Consider the following 20,322-nt stretch of genomic DNA (forward strand, 5'->3'; position numbering starts at 1 on the left):
TGTTAACAAGCTGGACAATGAATGAATGGATAAAAAAAACAACCACACAAAGTATGTGAAATCAGGCTTCAAAATGGTCAAGACACGTTGTTTGAGCTTCCAGACACTGTGGGTGTGTCGTTGGATGCTCTGAAAATACCGCCTCCAGCTGTCAATCAAATACTTCTTCTATCGCGGCTCCCGGAGCGATGCATATTGCACACGCTTTCACAGGTCGCAGAGAGTCATTCTGCCCTTTTGTTTCCCTTGAAGTTAAGCGGTGGGGCTGGCGGACCGCCCTGGGTCCCTTGGTGTGGGACGTGTCCCGTCCGGCGGGCTGGTCTCGGGTGGACTCCTGGGTCCGATCCTGCCTCTCGATTCATTGGGTGGGGTCCTCAGCCACCGCGGTGCAGGCACAGCAATTACAGGACACTTTTGCCAGTCATTGTGGATGCGAAACAGTGTCAATTCACTTGCATGCGTCCGCAGGCACACACTCCTGGGACTTTTTTGCTGGGTGTTGGGCCACTCACTTATTGCGACAAATAACTCATGAATATGTGAATTGCTTGTGTATCCCCTCACTCACACTCTCATCCTATAGACTTTTATATTTTACATAGTCACTCCCACCACACTTCAATTGTACAGCCGGGTACACGACCCTTGTCCAGCATGCTTCTTCTCCTCTCCTTGTCCGGTCCTATCTTATTCTGTCCTTCCCTCACAGGGTGTAGCACTAATGCCCATAAAACACTCATATCTAATGTTTCATTGTTCTAAATATGTAATGGTTTACTTTTCTCATCTTGATGGCAGAGACATTGTAGCCCAAATAACACAAAACACATTCCACTTCAGGGAAGTTTTTTTTTTCGAGTTGTGGGCGTACTTTACCGAATGGCCACTGCATGGAATAAGGGCGCATGGTGTTTATATAGTGGGGATGGAACTCATGCCAAAAAGTATACGCCCAAACCTTCTGAGATCACGAAGATAATTTTTAGCCCTGACCACAAAAATCAGGAAAATTTAGAAGGTGAAAAAGAGTCTTAAGCTATACCTCAACAATTCAGTACTATATTTTCCTCAGTCGTTGCACATGATTTCAGTACTTATCTTCAACAGTCCAAAAGTCATCTCCCCACAGTGTGAAAACACACTAGTTTGATGATTGTGAATTAAAAACAGTTGAGTAGCTCAGTAAGAAAGACCTGGTTGGTACCATATCTTCTGTCGTCATGTAGTGTCACTACATAGTAAGATTTCTGTTAGACGCACACACTCAATAGAAGGAAAGAAAGAAGTGGGTCACAGCCTGCAGCCGCAGTTGTTGCGTGTGGTTGTGTGGTATGTGACCTCTAAAGTGAGCACAATTTGATGATACTATCATCGTTTCTCAAAAACAGGAAAAAGTTGCAAAGTTGCAAAAGATGCTGTGAAAGATTATATCTTATATCTCAACGTCAAGACTCTGAATGCATCCATCTGTATATATGCAACTTTGTTTACAGTATATACAGACATGAAAGCATGAACAGAAAAACGACTATGTCCTTTCTAACCGGTACATCAATGACTACATGCACAACTACATACAGTATACAACATGGCATGCATGACAATATATGCAGCTACAGAATGTACTGTACATGAATACATAAACAATTAAGTACAAATAAAACATGACATCTTTTGTTGGACCGTAACAATCACAAATAGAACACCATACCTACAGTGAAGCATGGAGGTAGCAGCATCACTCTTTGGTGTTGTTGTTCTTCAGTTGGAACTGAGGCCTCCCACAAAGTGGAGGAAATTATAAACAGTTTGCAATAGCAGTCAGTGTTAGCACCAAACCTTCAAGATTCTGCTTTAAGGCAAAAAAACAACAACAACAAAAAACATCAGCAAAAGCGTGCTAGAACCGCTTCATTTTATTTGGGGTTAATCAGAGGCACTTGATATTGTGGCAATTTAGTGACTCCCATTTACATGAGTTTGAATGTGATTGGTTAATTCCAAACAGTTACATCTCCTGTTATAGGAGGGTGTGCACACTTGTGCAACCACATTAGTTAACTTGTTTCTTTTTACTTCCCCTCTCAAATAGATTGTTTTACACTTTATGAGTCATATTGATAGTGAAAGTTTTTAAATTATTTATCTGCGTCACATTTTTTTATATCACAAAAATTAGTGGCATTTGAACGGGGGTGTTTAGACTTTCAAAATGCCATGATCCAAAGAAATTCAAGAACAGAAGAGAAAAAAGTAATTGACATCTATCAGTCTGGAAAGGGTTTCAAAGTTAAAAAGCTTTAGGACTCCAGCTAACCACATTGAGAGCCATAATCCACAAATGGAGAAAACATGGAACAGTGGCGAACCTTTCTAGGAGTTGCTGCCCGACAAAAACAACCCCAAAACCACAGCTCACCCAAGAGGTCATAAAGGAACCAAGGACAACATCTAAAGAACTGCAGTTTGTGTCTGTGTTTATGACTGAACAAGAAAGAAGAGAGTGGGCAAAATAGCATTCACGGCAGAGTTCCAAGGCAAAAACCGCTGCTGACCAAAAAGAACAGAAACACTCGTCTTACTTTCACAAAAAAAAACATCTGAATAATTCCCACGACCTTTCAAGAATAATCTATGACTAATGAGACAAAGGTTTAACTTTTTAGAAGTGTGTGTGCCTCGTTACATCTGGCGTAAATGTACAGTGGGTACGGAAAGTATTCAGACCCCCTTACATTTTTCACTCTTTTTTATATTGTAGCCATTTGCTAAAATCATTTGTTAATTTTGTCCACATTAATGTACACACATCACCCCATATTGACAGAAAAAAATTGAATTGTTGAATTTTTTGCAGATTTATTAAAAAAGAAAAACTGAAATATCACATAGCCATAAGTATTCAGACCCTTTGCTCAGTATTTAGTAGAAGCACCCTTTTAAGGTCATCCAGCCATGACTCTTTTTGGGAATGATGCAACAAGTTTTTCACACCTGGATTTGGGGATCCACACTGCCATTCCTCCTTGCAGATCCTCTCCAGTTCTGTGAGGTTGGATGGTGAACGTTGGTGGGCAGCCATGTTCAGGTCTTTCCAGAGATGCTCAATTGGGTTTAAGTCAGGGCTCTGGCTGGGCCATTCAAAACGGAGTTGTTCTGAAGCCACTCCTTCGGTATTTTAGCTGTGTGCTTAGGGTGATTGTCTTGATGGAAGGTGAACCTTCGGCCCAGTCTGAGGTCCTGAGCATTCTGGGGAAGGTTTTCGTCCAGGATATCCCTCTACTTGACCGCATTCATCTTTCCTTCGATTGCAACCAGTCATCCTGTCCCTGCAGCTGAAAAACAAACCCACAGCATAATGCTGCCACCACCATGCTTCACTGTTGGGACTGTATTGGACAGGTGATGAGCATTGCCTGGTTTTCTCCACACATACCAGTTAGAATTAAGGCCAAAAAGTTCTATCTTGGTCTCATCAGACCAGAGAATCTTATTTCTCACCATCTTGGAGTCCTTCAGGTGTTTTTTTTAGCAAACTCCATGCGGGCTTTCATGCGTCTTTCACTGAGGAGAGGCTTCCGTCAGGCCACTCTGCCATAAAGCCCCGACTAGTGGAGGGATGCAGCGATGGTTGACTTTCTAGAACTTTCTCCCATCTCCCGACTGCATCTCTGGAGCTCAGCCACAGTGATCTTTGGGTTCTTCCTTACCGCTCTCACCAAGGCTCTTCTCCCCCAATTGCTCAGTTTGGCCAGACGGTCAGCTTTACGAAATGTCTTCCATTTGAGGATTATGGAGGCCACTGCGCTCTTAGGAACCTTAAGTGCAGCAGAATTCTTTTTGTAACCTTGGCCAGATCTGTGCCTTTCCACAATTCTGTCTCTGAGCTCTTCAGGCAGTTCCTTTGACCTCATGATTCTCATTTGCTCTGACATGCACTGTGAGCTGTAAGGTCTTATATAGACAGGTGTGTGGCTTTCCTAATCAAGTCCAGTCAGTATAATCAAACACAGCTGGACTCCAATGAATGTGTAGAACCACCTTAAGGATGATCAGAAGAAATGGACAGCACCTGAGTTAAATATGAGTGTCGCAGCAAAGGGTCTGAATACGTATGGCTGTGTGATATTTCAGTTTTACTTTTTTAATAAATCAGCAGAAATTCCAACAATTAAATTTGTTCTGCCAATATGGGGTGCTGTGTGTACATTAATGAGGAAAAAAATGAACTTAAATTATTTTAACAAATGGCTGCAATATAACAAAGAGTGAAAAATTTAAGGGGGTCTGAAAACTTTCCGTACCCACTGTAACGCAGCATTTCAGAAAAAGAACATCATACCAACAGTCAAACATGGTGGTGGTAGTATGATGGTCTGAGCCTGCTGGACAACTTGCTGTTATTGATGGAACCATGAATTTTGGCCTTTACCAGAAGACACTTGGGTTCTTCCAAAGGACAACGATCCAACACACACCAGCAAGTCAACTTCTGAATGGCTTATAAAAAACCAAATGAAGGTTTTGAAGTTGCCTAGTTAAAATCCGGACTTGAATCACTGTGCTGTGGCATGACCCTAAAAAGGCTTTTGAAAACTCTCCAATGTTGCTGAATTTAAAACAATTCTGCAAGGAAGAGTGGCCCAAAATATCTCGACAGAGGTTTGAAAGACTCATTGGCAGTTATAGAAAATGCCTGATTTCAGTTGTTGCTGCTGAGAAGGGCCCAACCAGTTATTAGGTTTAGGGGGTCATTAACCTTTCACAAAGGGCCAGGTAGCTTTGGATAGGTTTTTTTCTTTATAAAATCACCATTTAAAAACTGCATTTTATGTTTACTTGGGTTATCTTTGGCTGATATTTACATTTGTTTGATGATCTTAAACATTAAAGTGGGGTAACTATGCAAAGAAAAAAAAATTTGAGAAGGGGACAAATACATTTTCATGGCACTGCATAACTATACAACTACACAACTGGCTACATGTCTGTATTACTATATACTACATACGGTACATACGTACATACATACTATAACTGCAGCTAGAACTGTGTGTCCGTGTGACAGGAAAATGAAGCCCGAGCAACGCCCGCCCTCTGATTGCACCAACAAGTCAAACTTAAGGGTGTGTGTGACGGGAAGTAGACTCATTCTTTGAGTGTGTGAGTGTATTTTTGGGTGTGTGTGTGTGTGTGTGTGTGTATCTCTGTCAGTGGATGAAGAAACAATGTACTGTAGTATGAATAGAAACCGGCATGAAGAGACAGAAACATTGTAAGTTTGATTTCACTGAATATTACCTTTTGAATTTGTATTATATATATATATAATATATAATATATATATATATATATATATATATATATATATATATATATATATATATGGGTTTTCTCCGGGTACTCGGGTTTCCTTCCACATCCCAAAAACACGCATGGTAGGTTTATTGAAGACTCTGCCCATAGGTGTGAGTGTGAATGATTGTTTGTCTATAGGGTTAGGTTACTTGTATCACTCCAAATAGAAATATGTTTTAATCAACTTATTTTGTATTTTTCTTCTATTTTGAATTGTTACTTGCCTCATTATATCTTCTGTCATTCTTAATATAGTGCTCATCAAATACCGGTGTTTTGACAGTAAAGCTGACTTTGAAACGTTCATTAGACAATAATTGTAATCATATTCATAATCATATGAATTATTTAATTGATTTAAGGGTTGTCACGCTGGCGGCACGGTGGCCGACTGGTTAGCGCGTCAGCCTCACAGTTCTGAGGACCCGGGTTGAACCCCCGCCCCCGCCTGTGTGGAGTTTGCATGTTCTCCCCGTGCCTGCGTGGGTTTTCTCCGGGCACTCCGGTTTCCTCCCACATCCCAAAAACATGCATGAATTGGAGACTCTAAATTGCCCGTAGGCATGACTGTGATTGCGAATGGTTGTTTGTTTCTATGTGCCCTGCGATTGGCTGGCAACCAGTTCAGGGTGTACCCCGCCTCCTGCCCGATGACAGCTGGGATAGGCTCCAGCACGCCCGCGACCCTAGTGAGGAGAAGCGGCTCAGAAAATGGATGGATGGATGGTTGTCACGCTTTTCAAGATTGAAATGAATGACTTTAGTGATGTCTGGTGGGTAAAAATCTAGTTGAAGACGAGGGGATGTACTGTACACTGACTTACTGTTTGGCTTTTCAATCAACAACACCACTGTGCAATGCTTACAATGACCCACAAATGCTTGTACACTAGCACACACACACGCGCGAAACACACGCATACAATATGAGTATAGGGAATATAGAGAGAGCGAGAGTGATTCCAAATTGTCCGTAGGTGTGAATGTCACTGTAAGTGTGAATGGTTGTTTGTTTATACAGTACTGTATTTGCTCTGCGATTGGCTGGCGACCAGTTCAGGGTGTACCCCGCCTCTCGCCCAGAGTCAGTCAGCTGGGATAGGCTCCAGCACGCCCACAACCCTAGTGAGGATAAGCGGTAAAGAAAATGGATGGATGGATGGTTCTAACTTGTAAGTATGCACACGCCTGTGTGGCGTTTGCATGTTCTCCCCGTGCCTGCGTGGGTTTTCTCCGGGCACTCCGGTTTCCTCCCACATCCCAAAAACATGCATGGTAAGTTAATTGTGGACTCTAAATTGCCCGGTGTGAATATGAGTGCAGATGGTTGTTTGTTTGTATGTGTCCTGCGATTGGCTGGCAACCAGTTCACCCCGCCTCCTGCCCGAAGATAGCTGGGATAGGCTCCAGGACCCCCGCGGCCCTTCTGAGGATAAGCAGCTCAGAAAATGGATGGATGGACGGATGTACATGCATACATACATACATGCATACAAACACACATACGTACATATAGTAAGTTGTACTCTATATGGTGTGCCGGTATTCTTTTAGTTGCTAAACTGAGAGCTGCTAAACTGTGCTTTATTGTTTGTGCAACACTATGACAATAAAGTCTATTCTATTTTAGTGTTTCCTCCGTCAAAGTCTAGCAAATCTAAATTTAAGTGAGGCCCAAAATATCCCTGCGTGTTTTCCCAGAGTGATTGGTCCCCAGAGGGGTTGGAAGTTAAAGCAAACATTGGCGGTGGGCAGTTTGGGAACAGAATCCATGAGAGTTTCCATCAGGAGAAGAACAACATTCCTAGGATGTCTCCCACACACAAGTTGTGTGTTTTCTCTTTTCTTTGTTTTCTCCACCTTGCACAATAAAAATCGATACAACGACAATACGCACGGTTACGCATGAGCACATAATCGCACACAATGTACACATCCTACACGATGTGTACATTGTATCATGATATGATATGATTGTTATTTGTACTGCCACCTTAAACAATAGAAATCAACACAACAAGAGAAATTAGCTCGTCAAATAAGATCTGCAGCACGCTCAGTAATTTGCAGGCAAATGCATGTATGTGTGAAATTGATATAATTGTTATTCATGATAACTGGCCAGCTTACACAATACAAATCACCAGAATGACCAGAAAGAATCCAGTAAACACAGATGTGGCTTCAATATATATGTCATATGACTAATGTGATCGCTTCTCTCGCCAGTTATCTATGATATCCGGCACTTTACACAATAGAAATCAACAGACTGACTGAAATAATCCAGTAAAAACAAATTCATCCACAGGCGCATTAAATCATATGATTTATATGATCGCACCTCTCGCCAGTCATTAATGATAATTATTCCCCTTGTACAATAGAAATCAACAGAATGTCTAGAAATCCCGGCATGTTCAGTAACTCACAGGCACATCATGTCCTATGTTTGTTATCCATGAAAACTGCCACCTTCCCCAATAGAAATTAGCAGAATGACTTTTCATAATCCAGTCAAAACAATAGAAGTTGCCTGTAAAAAAACTGTCTCGGCTCACAATCTTATCTTCCCAAATCGCAGCCTCCGGATGGTTGGGGAGCCCGTCCAACCTCTCCCTCCCGCCGCCTCACCGCAGGATGGGAGCAGGACCTGGGCCGCTGATGACAAGGAGGCCGGCCCCCAGCCGTGGGGCTACGCCCGCTCCGGTGCCATGTACACCCACGTGGGAACGGTGCCTTGCAGAGACAGGCAGCAGAGCCGGATAAACATGGAGGAGGAGGAAGAGTGGGAGCAGGCCACGGCGGCAGACCATGTGCGGGACTCCCCCCTGCTCACCGCTCTGTCCAGCTTAAGCCTCAACACTCTGGAGTGGCCCAGCTGTGCGCCGGCTCCACCGGACGGGTACCAAGGTGCTCCGGCTCCGCAGGACATGTACAAAGGTGCTCCGGCTGCATTGGACGTTTACAAAATTACTCCGGCTCCACAGGACTTGTACGTGCACATGGATGCCGTAACCGATGCGGTTCGCACGCACAAAACCACAAAGACCTTGCAGGAAGTGGAACACTTGCACAGGTGAACGTTTATCATTATTATTACTATTATTATTATTATTATTTAGTTTTTCCACAGAGATAACCATTGGAACCTTTTTTGATACGTACACTGAACAAAACAACATACTTATTAGACCTAATTCAGTTCAGAAAACTAACTAGCTCAATAAATGACTCACTTACTAACTCAATAAATTACTCACTAAATATACTCACGCAATAAAAAAAACTCAATAATCCAAAAAGTAAATAACTCAGACACTCAGAAACTAATTTGCTGACTAACTAAATAAACAGACAACTAACTCAGTAACTAACCAAATAAATATCTTTGATAACTCGCTTACTAAATTCACTCAATAAATTATTCACTAACACAGTAAATAACTCACTGAACAAATACAACAAAAACACAGCTAACTAACTAACACACTCATTCAACAAATAAATAAACTTACAAGCTAACTAACTAGTTAACTAACTTGTCCATTCACTAACTAACTTGCTTAATAAATAAGAAAACATTATATCTCACTAATTAACTCGTCAACTAACTCACCCACAAACCAACTAACCGACTCACTCATTCATTTAACAAATACCTAAAAAAAAACTTACTGGCTAACAAATTTTGGAACACATTCACTCACTAACAAACTGAAAACCTTAATAACTAAAGATTCACTCGCTCACTTCCATTATTACAACTCTATTAAGTAAAAAAAAAAAGAATGATTCAATAACAAAGCCACTCACTAAATGAGACTTCTTTCTCATGGACTTCACATCTGTTCTTGCTAACATGGGAGCACAGCTGTATCTGTGTGTGTGTGTGTGTGTGTGTGTGTGTCTGTGTGTGTGTGTGTGTGTGTGTGTGAGTGTTATGTGTGTTCCATAAGAATGAGGAAGTGTTGTAAAATGAATGCTACTTGGGGGACTTCCTGTGTTGGATGTTCCCCCAAGGAAGTTAAATCACAAATGAGCACTTGTGACACAAGCATGTCAGTTTTTACAAATGGTAAAAGGTCGTATTTTTTATTTTTTATTTTTTTTTAACATGTGAGACACATAATAGGCGGCACGGTGGCCGACTGGTTAGAGCGTCAGCCTCACAGTTCTGAGGACCTGGGTTCAATCCCCGGCCCCGCCTGTGTGGAGTTTGCATGTTCTCCCCGTGCCTGCGTGGGTTTTTCCGGGCACTCCGGTTTCCTCCCACATCCCAAAAACATGCATGAATTGGAGACTCTAAATTGCCCGTAGGCAAGAGTCCGAATGGTTGTTTGTTCCTATGTGCCCTGCGATTGGCTGGCAACCAGTTCAGGGTGTACCCCGCCTCCTGCCCGATGACAGCTGGGATAGGGTCCAGCACGCCCGCGACCGTAGTGAGGAGAAGCGGCTCAGAAAATGGATGGATGGATGGACACATAATAACCTTTTTATTTTATTTCTGTTTATTTTCAGTCCGAGTGACACGACTGATGAGGGCAGCGAATACGTCAAGGTGAGAGTTATCTGGCTTTTTATTCCTCTTGACTCGTACGGTGGTAGCAGTGACACACACAATCACACACACACACACATACACACTTTACAACAAAGCACAGAGGGGTGAAGGACATGAGAACAACAACACTGTGTGCGTGTGTGCATGTGTGCATGTGTGTGCATGTCTGTCTGTGTATGTGTGTAAGGACACAAAAGCCTCCCTGAGTGATGTCCCCTTTCCTCAATCACGTTGCCGCGGCGACCAGGCCAATACTCCAGTGTGGAGGCTCTGCCTATTGAGGCCCCATTGGCATCCACCCCGTACACCCAGTGTGGATGCCAACTGTGGGTCCAGAAGAGAGCTGCTTCTGGTGGTTGTGTGGTTGAGTGTCGGTTTACTCACTATGATGTCCTCCAAGTTCTCTAAGGACAAGAAGTTGTGGCTGGAGAAGCAGCTTCAGGAGGAACTGAAGCTGAGCGCAGCCAACCTGAAGAGTCACGCCTGGTATCACGGACCCATCCCGGGACAGGTAAGATGACCACGCAGTCTCTACAATAAATTGAGTTTCTCTTTGTCGTGGTCAAGAAACAGTTGCCTCTTGTTGTACCTCAGGGCTGAATGCTATAGAATTATACTCCACTGTTTCCACTTTGCTACCCTTTGCCCTCAGTCTTCCCTTAAGTAAAATCAGTCTCGTTACCAGCAACCAATAGCAGAGAGGTAAATCTCTCATCCATTGCGCTCGGACGCTGCAATATTATACTCAACTCTCTCTACTTCGCTGCACTTAAAGTGGTCATCAACCACATTTTAAGAAGTAAACACACACTTGTCTCCTCAGGTGTCCGAGAGCCTGGTGGTGAACAAGGGCGACTTCCTCATCCGGGACTCCGAGTCCAGCCCAGGCGACTTTGTTCTGACGGCCCGCTGGGACCAGAAGACCACTCACTTCCCTGTCCAGGCCACGGTGGTGCGCTACGAGGTTCACTACAGCCTGGACCAGGAGGTGTTCGATTCACTGCCTGCGATGGTGCGCTTCTACACGGGTAGCAGGGGACCGCTGACCCGCCGGAGCACAGCCAGGATTCACCGGCCGGTCAACAGGACGGTGCCACTATGCTACCTGGAGAAAGTGTTTGGTCCGCCGCCATGCCAGCGTACCACGAGCCAGGCAGAGGAGGTCTGCCCCAAAAGGTTTGTAATTCGGTCATTTCTAGGGATCCATGACTCCTGGAAATTCCTTTTTAAAATTCAGCCCCTGAAGCCAGTTTGACCTAGTAACGTGAAATTAGGTAAGAATGTCTATCATGAATAATAATAATAGTAATGATGCATTGCACTTATGTAGTGCTTTTCTGTGCACTCCAAGACGCGTTACGATTTCACACCTCAGTCACAACCTCCTGGTGGTAAGTTATTTGTGTAGCCACAGATGCCCTGGGCCAGTCTGACGGAAGCATGGCTGCCATTCTACGCCTATGGCACCTCCGACCACCACCAAACATCCAACCATATTCATTCGTAGGGAATGTGGATTAAGTGTCTTGCCCAGGAACACTCTGGTTGGAGGGTGTACTCTTATTCTCTGCACCACACCGCCCACAAGAGTATGAATAGATTGGCACTAACACACCCCCATACCATCACAGATGCTGGCTTTTGAACTTTGCGTCCATAACAGTCCGGATGGTCCTTTTCCTCTTTGGCCCGGAGGACACGACGTCCACAATTTCCAAAAACAATTTGAAATGTGGACTCGTCGGACCACACACACTTTTCCACTTTGTGTCAGTCCATCTTAGATGAGCTCGGGCCCAGAGAGGCCGGCGGCGTTTCTGGGTGTTGCTGATAAATGGCTTTTGCTTTGCATAGTAGAGTTTCAAGTTGTACTTACGGATGTAGCGCTGAACTGTATTTACTGACATTGGTTGTCTGAAGTGTTCCTGAGCCCCTGTGGTGATATCCTTTACACATTGATGTCAGTTTTTGATGCATTGCCGCCTGAGGGATCGAAGGTCACGGGCATTCAATGTTGTTTTTCGGCCTCGCCGCTTACATGCAGTGATTTCTCCAGATTCTTTAAACCTTTTGATGATATTATGGACTGTAGAGGATGAAATCCCGAAATTCCTTGCAATTGTACATTGAGGAACATTGTCCTTAAACTGTTCGACTATTTTCTCACACACTTGTTCACAAAGAGGTGAACCTCGCCCCATCTTTGCTCGTGAATGACTGAGCAATTCAGGGAAGCTCCTTTTATACCCAATCATGGCACCCACCTGTTCCCAATTAGCCTGTTCACCCGTGGGATGTTCCAAACAGGTGTTTGATGAGCATTCCTCAACTTTCTCAGTCTTTTTTGCCACCTGTCCCAGCTTTTTTGGAACATGTTGCAGCCATAAAATTCTAAGTTTATGATTATTTGCGAAAAACAATAAAGTTTAGCAGTTTGAACATTAAATGTCTTGTCTTTGTAGTGTATTCAATTAAATATAGGTTGAACATGATTTGCAAATCTTTGTATTCTGTTTTTATTTATGTTTAACACAGCGTCCAAACTTCATTGGAATTGGGGTTGTATTGATATTTTAATTTCATTCCCCTAAACCTGTTTCACTTAGCAACCTGACATTTGGTAGTCATGTCTATTACGAATAGACCCACAAAAAAGAAATCATGCCGTAAAAAAACACACGGGACCTCAGCTATTGAGTGTTTGAAGTGGTCATTTTAGGCACATTTTGGTTACTCATGATCTTCTCTCTGCATGCAGTCCCTCATCTTTGCTCTGGCGAGACCATCACCAACCTGAGCGTTCTTCCTCCACTGATGACATCAGTGACATCAGTGAGTTCCATGCACGGCATCGTATCATATGAGATTCATCTGTCAGTCAATCCCATTTAATGCAGAGAAAAAAGACTGAAAATAGGGTCATCGAATAATTTTTATTAAAGAAAAAAATGTACATTTAAAAAAATACTTTTTCTTAATTTTTAAACTTTGTAACTGGTCAGTATGACCCATCGCATGTTTTAGTCACTTGAACATTGTAAAACTAATTCAAAATATGAAAAAATATACTGTGTGTGTATAATACAAAGAAAAACCGAACAAAAATAAGGCCATGGACAACTTCTTAATCTTATTTTAGTTTTATACCCCTTTCTAGAATATTTCTTCTGATTTTTCTTTTTTTATATAAATTTCTTTTCTTTTTTTTTTACTTTATATTGTGTCTCTTTGACCTGCTGCATGTTTTAGTAATTTGACCTTATAAAGCAAATAAAAAATATATATTTAAAAAAATATGTATGTAAACATATACAAAGAATTATAAGAACAAAAATAGGGCCATGAAAGAAATGGTACAGTAACCTTATTTTAAAAGTTTTTAATTAAATAAAATCTATTTGTAATACAAAAAAAAGAAAAGAATGAAAATCGGGCTGTTCTTTGTTACATTGTATAGTGTTGTATTTTCTTGATTTCTAAACTATGAAATAGGTCAATATGCATTTTTTAGTAAATTTGACAGTATACAACAAATTTTTAAAAAAAAATTGAAGAAAGAATAAAACAAATATAGGTCCAAGAAAGATTTTTTTTAATTCATGAATTGATTTTTCTTCTCTCAATTTTTAAACTTTGAAATGGGTACATTTGTCCAGTAATATTTTTTGAGGTTTAATAATTTTTTTTAAATGACATGATTTTTTCCGAGGAAAGCAGAAGTACAAATAACTAAAATAACAAATCTATGGGCTAAAATATGTGCCACTAGAAACAGAATTTGAATCGTTTATATTTTACTTTGAATTGCTAAACTTGAATAATTGCATTAAAAATCATTTTAATTACATAATTTGAATTTGTATTGTTTAATTTCAATCATTGCATTGAAAACCTGAATCTGAATAGTATATTTTGAAATTGTATTTATCAGTTTGGAACTGAAGCCCAATAAACTTGAAAATGAACGTACGATTATGTGATCCTCAATGAAAATTAAAATCTATAAATTTTCACCTGCAGTCTTCCCAATTCACATTCAGTTAATTGAAATTAATTTTTAGTTAGGCAATTTGAATTCAAATATAAATGATTCAAATTCTGTTTCTGGTGGCACATATTTCAGCCCATAAAAATCAAAGCAAACAAAAAGAAGAAAAGAGGGAAGAGTGGGGGTATCATTCTTTTTTCAGCTTGCTTCTGTAAAACAAACATCGCCATATGAACTTCAGCACCATCACACAGATGGCAGCAACCGTTAAGATCACGGCCATCAGGAAGGCTGCTACGTCCAAGCAATAGTACTGGACAGTGGACATCTTGTATGAGTCGGTCCTCAGGTGCGGTGCCCCCTTGTGCCTCATGACGAACTCGATCCAGAAGACGGCACGTTGCAGAGGCGGGATTGGCTGGTCTCGGTGCAAAACTGACAACCGATGCATCTTGGTGCCGTACGACGGTTGGTGAATAACCGTCTGTATGGCCTCCAGGAAGTTCTCCTGGTTCACCGTGGCAATGTCCAGCACCTTGGCTACCCCCCTGGCCTCCATCCGGAAGAAGTTGTCGTGCTGATCGAACATGAGCGGGAGGCCCACCAGGGGTACACCATGGTAGATGGCCTCCTGGATGCCGTTGGTGCCGCCGTGCGCTACAAAAACTCTGGTTTTAGCGTGGCCCAGGAGGTCATTCTGTGGAAGCCAGTCCAGGAGAAGCGTGTTGTTTCCAAGGGTGGATGGACGCTTACCCTGGTGTCTCCAGATCACCTTCTGGGGGAGTCGGGCGAAGGCGGCAGCGATTCCATTGGTGATATCCTCGGGGAGTTCTGCCACAAGGGTTCCCAGAGTCATCACTACCACGCCGTGCTCCCCAGAACTCTGCACAAAGTCCTCCAGCTCGGCGGGGAGTGGCCGGGCCGGCTTGCACTGGAACCCAGACATGTAGACCACGTTGGGCATGGTGGGCCGCGGGAACTCGAAAGTGAAGTCGTTCCTCATCAGCCAGATGTCCGCTGACTGGAAGAGTTCCATGTAGTGTATGTCCGGGCCAAAGTACCGGTGGACAAAGGGTTTGTAGATGGCATCGGACACGTACCAAACCTGCCAACGCGTGAACAAGTAGTACATGACGTTTTTGAGACGCTCCCCGAATGTCATTTTATCTGTCAGCTTGGCTCCCGGAATGGGGACATAAGACAAGGGCGTGGGCGCGATGGCCAGATGCGCCTCCCCCTGGACAGTCCAGCGGACGTTCAACACCAGGGGGAGACCAAGACGGCGAGCCAGCAAGACGCCACCACCCATCGCTGGGTCGGCGAGGACCACCTCGTAGTTGGCTTCCTGTAGGTTTCGCATCATCTCCTGGTCCTCGAACACATTGGCCAACATGTCCACTACATGCTGGTTTATGTAGTAGAATTGGTTGACCACCTCGTACTCCAGCGCCAGCCGCTTCCACAAGGAGGCGCCTTCCCGCTGCATGTGGAGCATGCTGGTGACGAAGGAACCGAAGCTGATCTCGTCAAACCCGCTTGAGAAGTGCAGGGTGATGGTTTTGTAGAGCTGCGACTCGGGTTTGATGTACCAGCTGTCAGAGGGCCGCACCACGGTGATGTCGTGGCCACGGGCGTGTAGCTCCTCGATCAGGACCTTCATGTTGATCCAGTGGCTGCCGTCAATGGGGAAGACCAGGATCTTTCCACCTGCCACGCCACCACTAAACGCGTAGATCAGCGTCACCAGCGTCAGCAGCGTTGGCTGGAACATGTCTGCGGCGGGATCCTGTAGAAACGATGTTGGGATTAAATTCAATTATATTAGTCAGAAAATCACTGCTGCTTTTTGGCAAATGTCACAAACTTAAACTCAAAAGCCATCATGCCAGTCAGCTGGTACGGTTCAGTAGGATTTAGTAAGTTATGGTTTGGTACAGTTCGATATAATTACGGTTCTATAAGATTTTGTAAGATTTTGATTGTGTATGTGTATGTGTATGTTACGGTTCTGGTCTGGTTTGATATAATTTTGAACTATTCTGTACGGTTCAGTATAGTTTGGTTCAGTAGTTTTGTGCAATTCTATATGATACGGTTTGGTACGATTCTGTCCGATGTGGTTCAGTATGATTCTGTTGGGTAGGATTCTGTACGAAACAGTTCGGTATGGTTTGATTTGATTCTGTACAACAGGGTTTGGTGAAACACTTTACAATATGGTTGTGTATGTTTCTGTACGGTTCAGTACGGTTTGATTCATAACAGTTTGGTCCAATTCTCTACGATACGTTACGGTATGACGGCACGGTGGCCGACTGGTTAGAGCGTCAGCCTCACAGTTCTGAGGACCCGGGTTCAATCCCTGGCCCCACCTGTGTGGAGTTTGCATGTTCTCCCCGTGCCTGCGTGGGTTTTCTCCGGGCACTCCGGTTTCCTCCCACATCCCAAAAAACATGCATGAATTGGAGACTCTAAATTGCCCGTAGGCATGACTGTGAGTGCGAATGGTTGTTTGTTCCTATGTGCCCTGCGATTGGCTGGCAACCAGTTCAGGGTGTACCCCGCCTCCTGCCCGATGACAGCTGGGATAGGCTCCAGCACGCACGCGACCCTAGTGAGGAGAAGCGGCTCGGAAAATGGATGGATGGACGTTACGGTATGGTTCAGTGCCATTTGGTATGATTCAGTACAATTCGTTATCGTGTTGTACGATTTTGTACAGTTAGTTGCGTTTTGTTACATTTTGTTATGGTTTGATTCAGTGCAGTTTGGTACGTTTCTGTAGTATACGGTTCAGTAAGGTTAGGTAGAGTTCAGTTTACAGAGATCCCAAGTGTTACGATTTAGCCGTATTTTGTTGTAGGCAGTTGCCATGTGTCCCGACATTAGTGTTCCAATTTGGCCATATTTTTTTTGTGGGCAGTTGCCATGTGTTCTGACATTTTGTAGAAGTCAAAAATAGTCTGCAATCCAGAGAGGACAAGACGACATGCGCATTTAAGTAACTTGAAGTTTTCCAGAGCGTGAGCTAGCGAGCACATATTCACAACCAGCATGTACACGAATACAAATTTTATAGCCTGTGCGTTGCGAAGGGCTGAGTTTTGATTTTGACTTTTGAGATATGCACAATAAATGTTCTCAAAATTAGATTATATCTTATTTGATTTAGTATTTTAAAAATAAATTTTACAAAAGGACCATATAACTTGCTATTTCTTGCAATGTATCATCTTGTAAATAAAACGGTCACTACATTATTGCATATTTAGCAGTTTAGTGCTATTAAAAGTAAAGTAAGTAAAATTAAAAGTAAGTTAAACAAATAACATGTCAATATTTTGTCACTCAAAATGATCCAAAGGGGGGGGGAAATCTAAAGGAAATATTAGCATTGTTCAGAATTTTTCTGGTGGCGTATGTTTGTTTTGGCTGAGAGGCAAATGTTCCTGACAAAATCAAAATGTTTGTAACAAAATATACAGAATGTTACTGAGAGGTGATGATAGGGGTGGGCATCTCTGGATTCAGTTCAGTGCGGAATCTCTACAATTTGGCATGGGTTATTATGGTACGGTTTGTTTCAGTATATGGGTTCTGTACGATTCTGTACAATGTGGGTTAAATTTGGTACTTTATAGTCCAGTGTGGTTCAATACAATACAATACGATATGAGAGTTACGGTTACAGTGCAGTACGATTTGGTACAGCACAATTCAGTATGGTCAAGTATGATTTGGTTCACTTTAGTGTTTTTCAGTACAGTAAAATAGGGAGGGGAAGATATGCTTTTTTCCATCTTATTTATTTAAGGAATTGTCGTGTTTGACGCTATCCTGGTGCTATGATGTCACGCAATTTACACCATCCTACCTGTAGTATATACTGCAGTGAACTGCACACACATGCACGTGCACACACATGCGCACACACACACACACACACATGTTCCACTGTAATTCCTTGTATTTTTAATTGCATAACTTCCCGATTGCGCAACGATAACAATGGGAGGGAATTGCAAGGCACGAGATCCCACAAGGCCTCTCCGAGTTGTTTTCCTTTTCACGCTCCTCTCACATTACACCACAGCCCAGAGCCTAACCCTTTATCGAGGGCCCAAGCCTAACCTATTACCAGGGTGTGAAGGTCAGAGAGCCGCCCAGGTCATTGATGTCACTAATAGTAATTAGCAGCAGTCACATGTTCATGAGTGACAAAGGAGTTACACTCCAAACTTAAGGTAATATACCTTAGAACGTTCACGTTGCCTGTTAAGAGATATACATATTATTATAAATAAACATAAATGCAATACAAATAATGATATTAAACAAATATTTTTTTTAAAATCAACACATGCATGTAATAATGAATAATTAAATATCTGTATTTAGGTGCAATATTGGACGACTGGTTAGTACATCTGCCTCAGTTCTGAGGACCCAGGTTCAAATCTGTGTGGAGTTTGCATGTTCTCCCCGTGCCTGCTTGGGTTTTCTCCAGGTACTCCGGTTTCCTCCCACGTCCCAAAAACATGCGTGGTAGGTTGATTGAAGACTCTAAATTGCACATAGGTGTGAATGTGAGTGCGAATGGTTGTTTGTTTATATGTGCCCTGCGATTGGCTGGCGACTAGTTTAGGGTGTACCCCGCCTCTTGCCCAAAGATAGGCCCCAGCACACACACGACCCGAATGAGGATAAGCGGTAGGGGAAATGGATTGATTGATATCTGTCTTTATATAAATAATAATACACATAATATATATTTTAATTATATGTTATAGATCATAACATATTTAAAATAAATATAATACATAAATACAAATAAATATGAATAATGATATTACCACATTAAAAATGTATTTAAAAATGAAGAAATATATAAGAATAATAATAGAAGTCTATACAGAAAATGGATGGATTAATAATAATAATAATACATCAATACATAAATAATACATCCATCCCTCCATTGTACCGCTTCTCCTCACAAGGGTCGCAGGCGTGCTGGAGCCTATCCCAGCTGACTGCGGGCGAGAGGCGTGGTACACCCTGAACTAGTCGCCAGCCAATTGCAGGGCACATTTAAACAAACAGCCATTCGCACTCACATTCACACCAACGGACAATTTAGGGTCTTCAATTAAGCTACCATGCATGTTTTGGGGATATGGGAGCAAAAGATGATTATAAAGACGAAGAAGAATATGAAATAAAAGATTGTCTTGATTTGTAGACTTTTTTATTTTTTTTACAAAATTAAGAAGTAAAATATGAGATAAGAAATTTATTATCCTTGTATTTTTTCGTGAAAGTTTCAGAATTAAATTATAAAATAGTTTGTGAACATTTTAAAAGGCCGACAATTTGACACTTGAAAAAAATATTGATGCCTCCCAAAAATGTTTTTTTTTTTTTTTTTTTTTTTTTTTTTTTAATGTTCAAGAGGAATTGTACATTGCATGTAATCACTGATTCTAACACATGCATGAACAGGATGATTTAAAACACTTGTCCTGACAAAAAACCCAGATTTTTTTGATACATTTTGTCAAACAAACAACAACAACAAACTTTAAAGCAGAACTGGTATAAAAGGGGAAACATCTGGAAGCCACAGAGTTCCTTCCACATTTAACTGGTGTACAGCGAAAAGATTGTTTGACTTACCGAGAACGAGCGTGTGTGCATGCACACGATGGCCTTTGTGGATCGAATGGACGTTACCAGCAGAAAGCCCAACTCACTTCACTTTTTACACTGGCCACATGACCCGTATTACATAAGTGCCAATTGTAGATAAGACTTAGAGTAATTACAGTATTGGCATGTGCTTGTTTCAAACGCATGAGTTTCACAATAGGAAATGTCAGCTTTTAATAATGAAGATAAAGCCAATAAAACAAATGCTAATATTATCAGAGCTAGTGTATTCACAAATCCCATTATTCTAAAGGAGCCAGATACCGTTCTTGAATTGTATCAAAACTTGCCTCGTAAAAATGACTCAAAACTGTAGATACATCTCGTATATTGTTCTTGAATTGAATTGTATCATAAATGTGACAAATATTGTTTTGAATGAGTGAAATTTCATTTTTTAATCAAGTTTTATTCTTGTAACTTAGATTTAGAATCAAATTGGAATTAGGAAAACCAAAGGGATCATAATGTATCGCAACTGTATTCGTACATGCATGCCGTGAATAAAATCATATCATATTGTTTTAGATGAGCCAAGTATTCTTCTTGAATCTAGTTTTATTGTTCTAGATTAGCCATATAGCCTTCTTGAATCAAATCGGAATTTGGGGGAAAAAAATGAATCGCAACTGATGAAAAACTGGTGAAATATATAGTTTGTTACTTGAATTCTATAGTTTTAGATGAGCCAATTATTGTTCTT

The 20,322-nt window shown here is 41.9% G+C and overlaps 2 protein-coding genes across 8 annotated transcripts in view; one reads left to right on the forward strand and one right to left on the reverse strand.

Moving 5' to 3' along the window:
- Positions 1-4,039: 4,039 nt before the first annotated feature.
- The window catches only part of LOC133475735 (SH2 domain-containing protein 3C-like), a 30,685-nt gene continuing 14,402 nt past the window's right edge, over positions 4,040-20,322 (forward strand). The window contains exons 1-6 of one of the 7 annotated variants that reach the window (XM_061769063.1): positions 4,040-5,275; positions 7,943-8,437; positions 9,880-9,919; positions 10,110-10,433; positions 10,746-11,098; positions 12,681-12,754. In XM_061769063.1, coding sequence (XP_061625047.1) covers positions 5,229-5,275; positions 7,943-8,437; positions 9,880-9,919; positions 10,110-10,433; positions 10,746-11,098; positions 12,681-12,754 — 1,333 coding nt within the window. In that variant the 5' untranslated portion in view covers positions 4,040-5,228. Of the gene's footprint in view, positions 5,276-5,439; positions 8,438-9,879; positions 9,920-10,109; positions 10,434-10,745; positions 11,099-12,680; positions 12,755-20,322 lie in introns of those variants that run through there. The other 6 variants (XM_061769068.1, XM_061769067.1, XM_061769065.1 and 3 more) reach the window with 6 other exon arrangements.
- On the reverse strand, positions 13,492-19,682 carry LOC133475756 (UDP-glucuronosyltransferase 2A1-like). The gene is made up of 2 exons (XM_061769141.1): positions 19,587-19,682; positions 13,492-15,696 (listed from the first exon to the last, which is right to left on the reverse strand). Exons 1-2 carry the CDS (start codon positions 19,605-19,607, stop codon positions 14,098-14,100), a joined length of 1,620 nt encoding a protein of 539 aa, XP_061625125.1. The 5' UTR covers positions 19,608-19,682; the 3' UTR covers positions 13,492-14,097.

The sequence above is a fragment of the Phyllopteryx taeniolatus genome, chromosome 3, assembly GCF_024500385.1.
Source record: "Phyllopteryx taeniolatus isolate TA_2022b chromosome 3, UOR_Ptae_1.2, whole genome shotgun sequence".
In the NCBI taxonomy this organism is placed as follows: domain Eukaryota; kingdom Metazoa; phylum Chordata; class Actinopteri; order Syngnathiformes; family Syngnathidae; genus Phyllopteryx; species Phyllopteryx taeniolatus.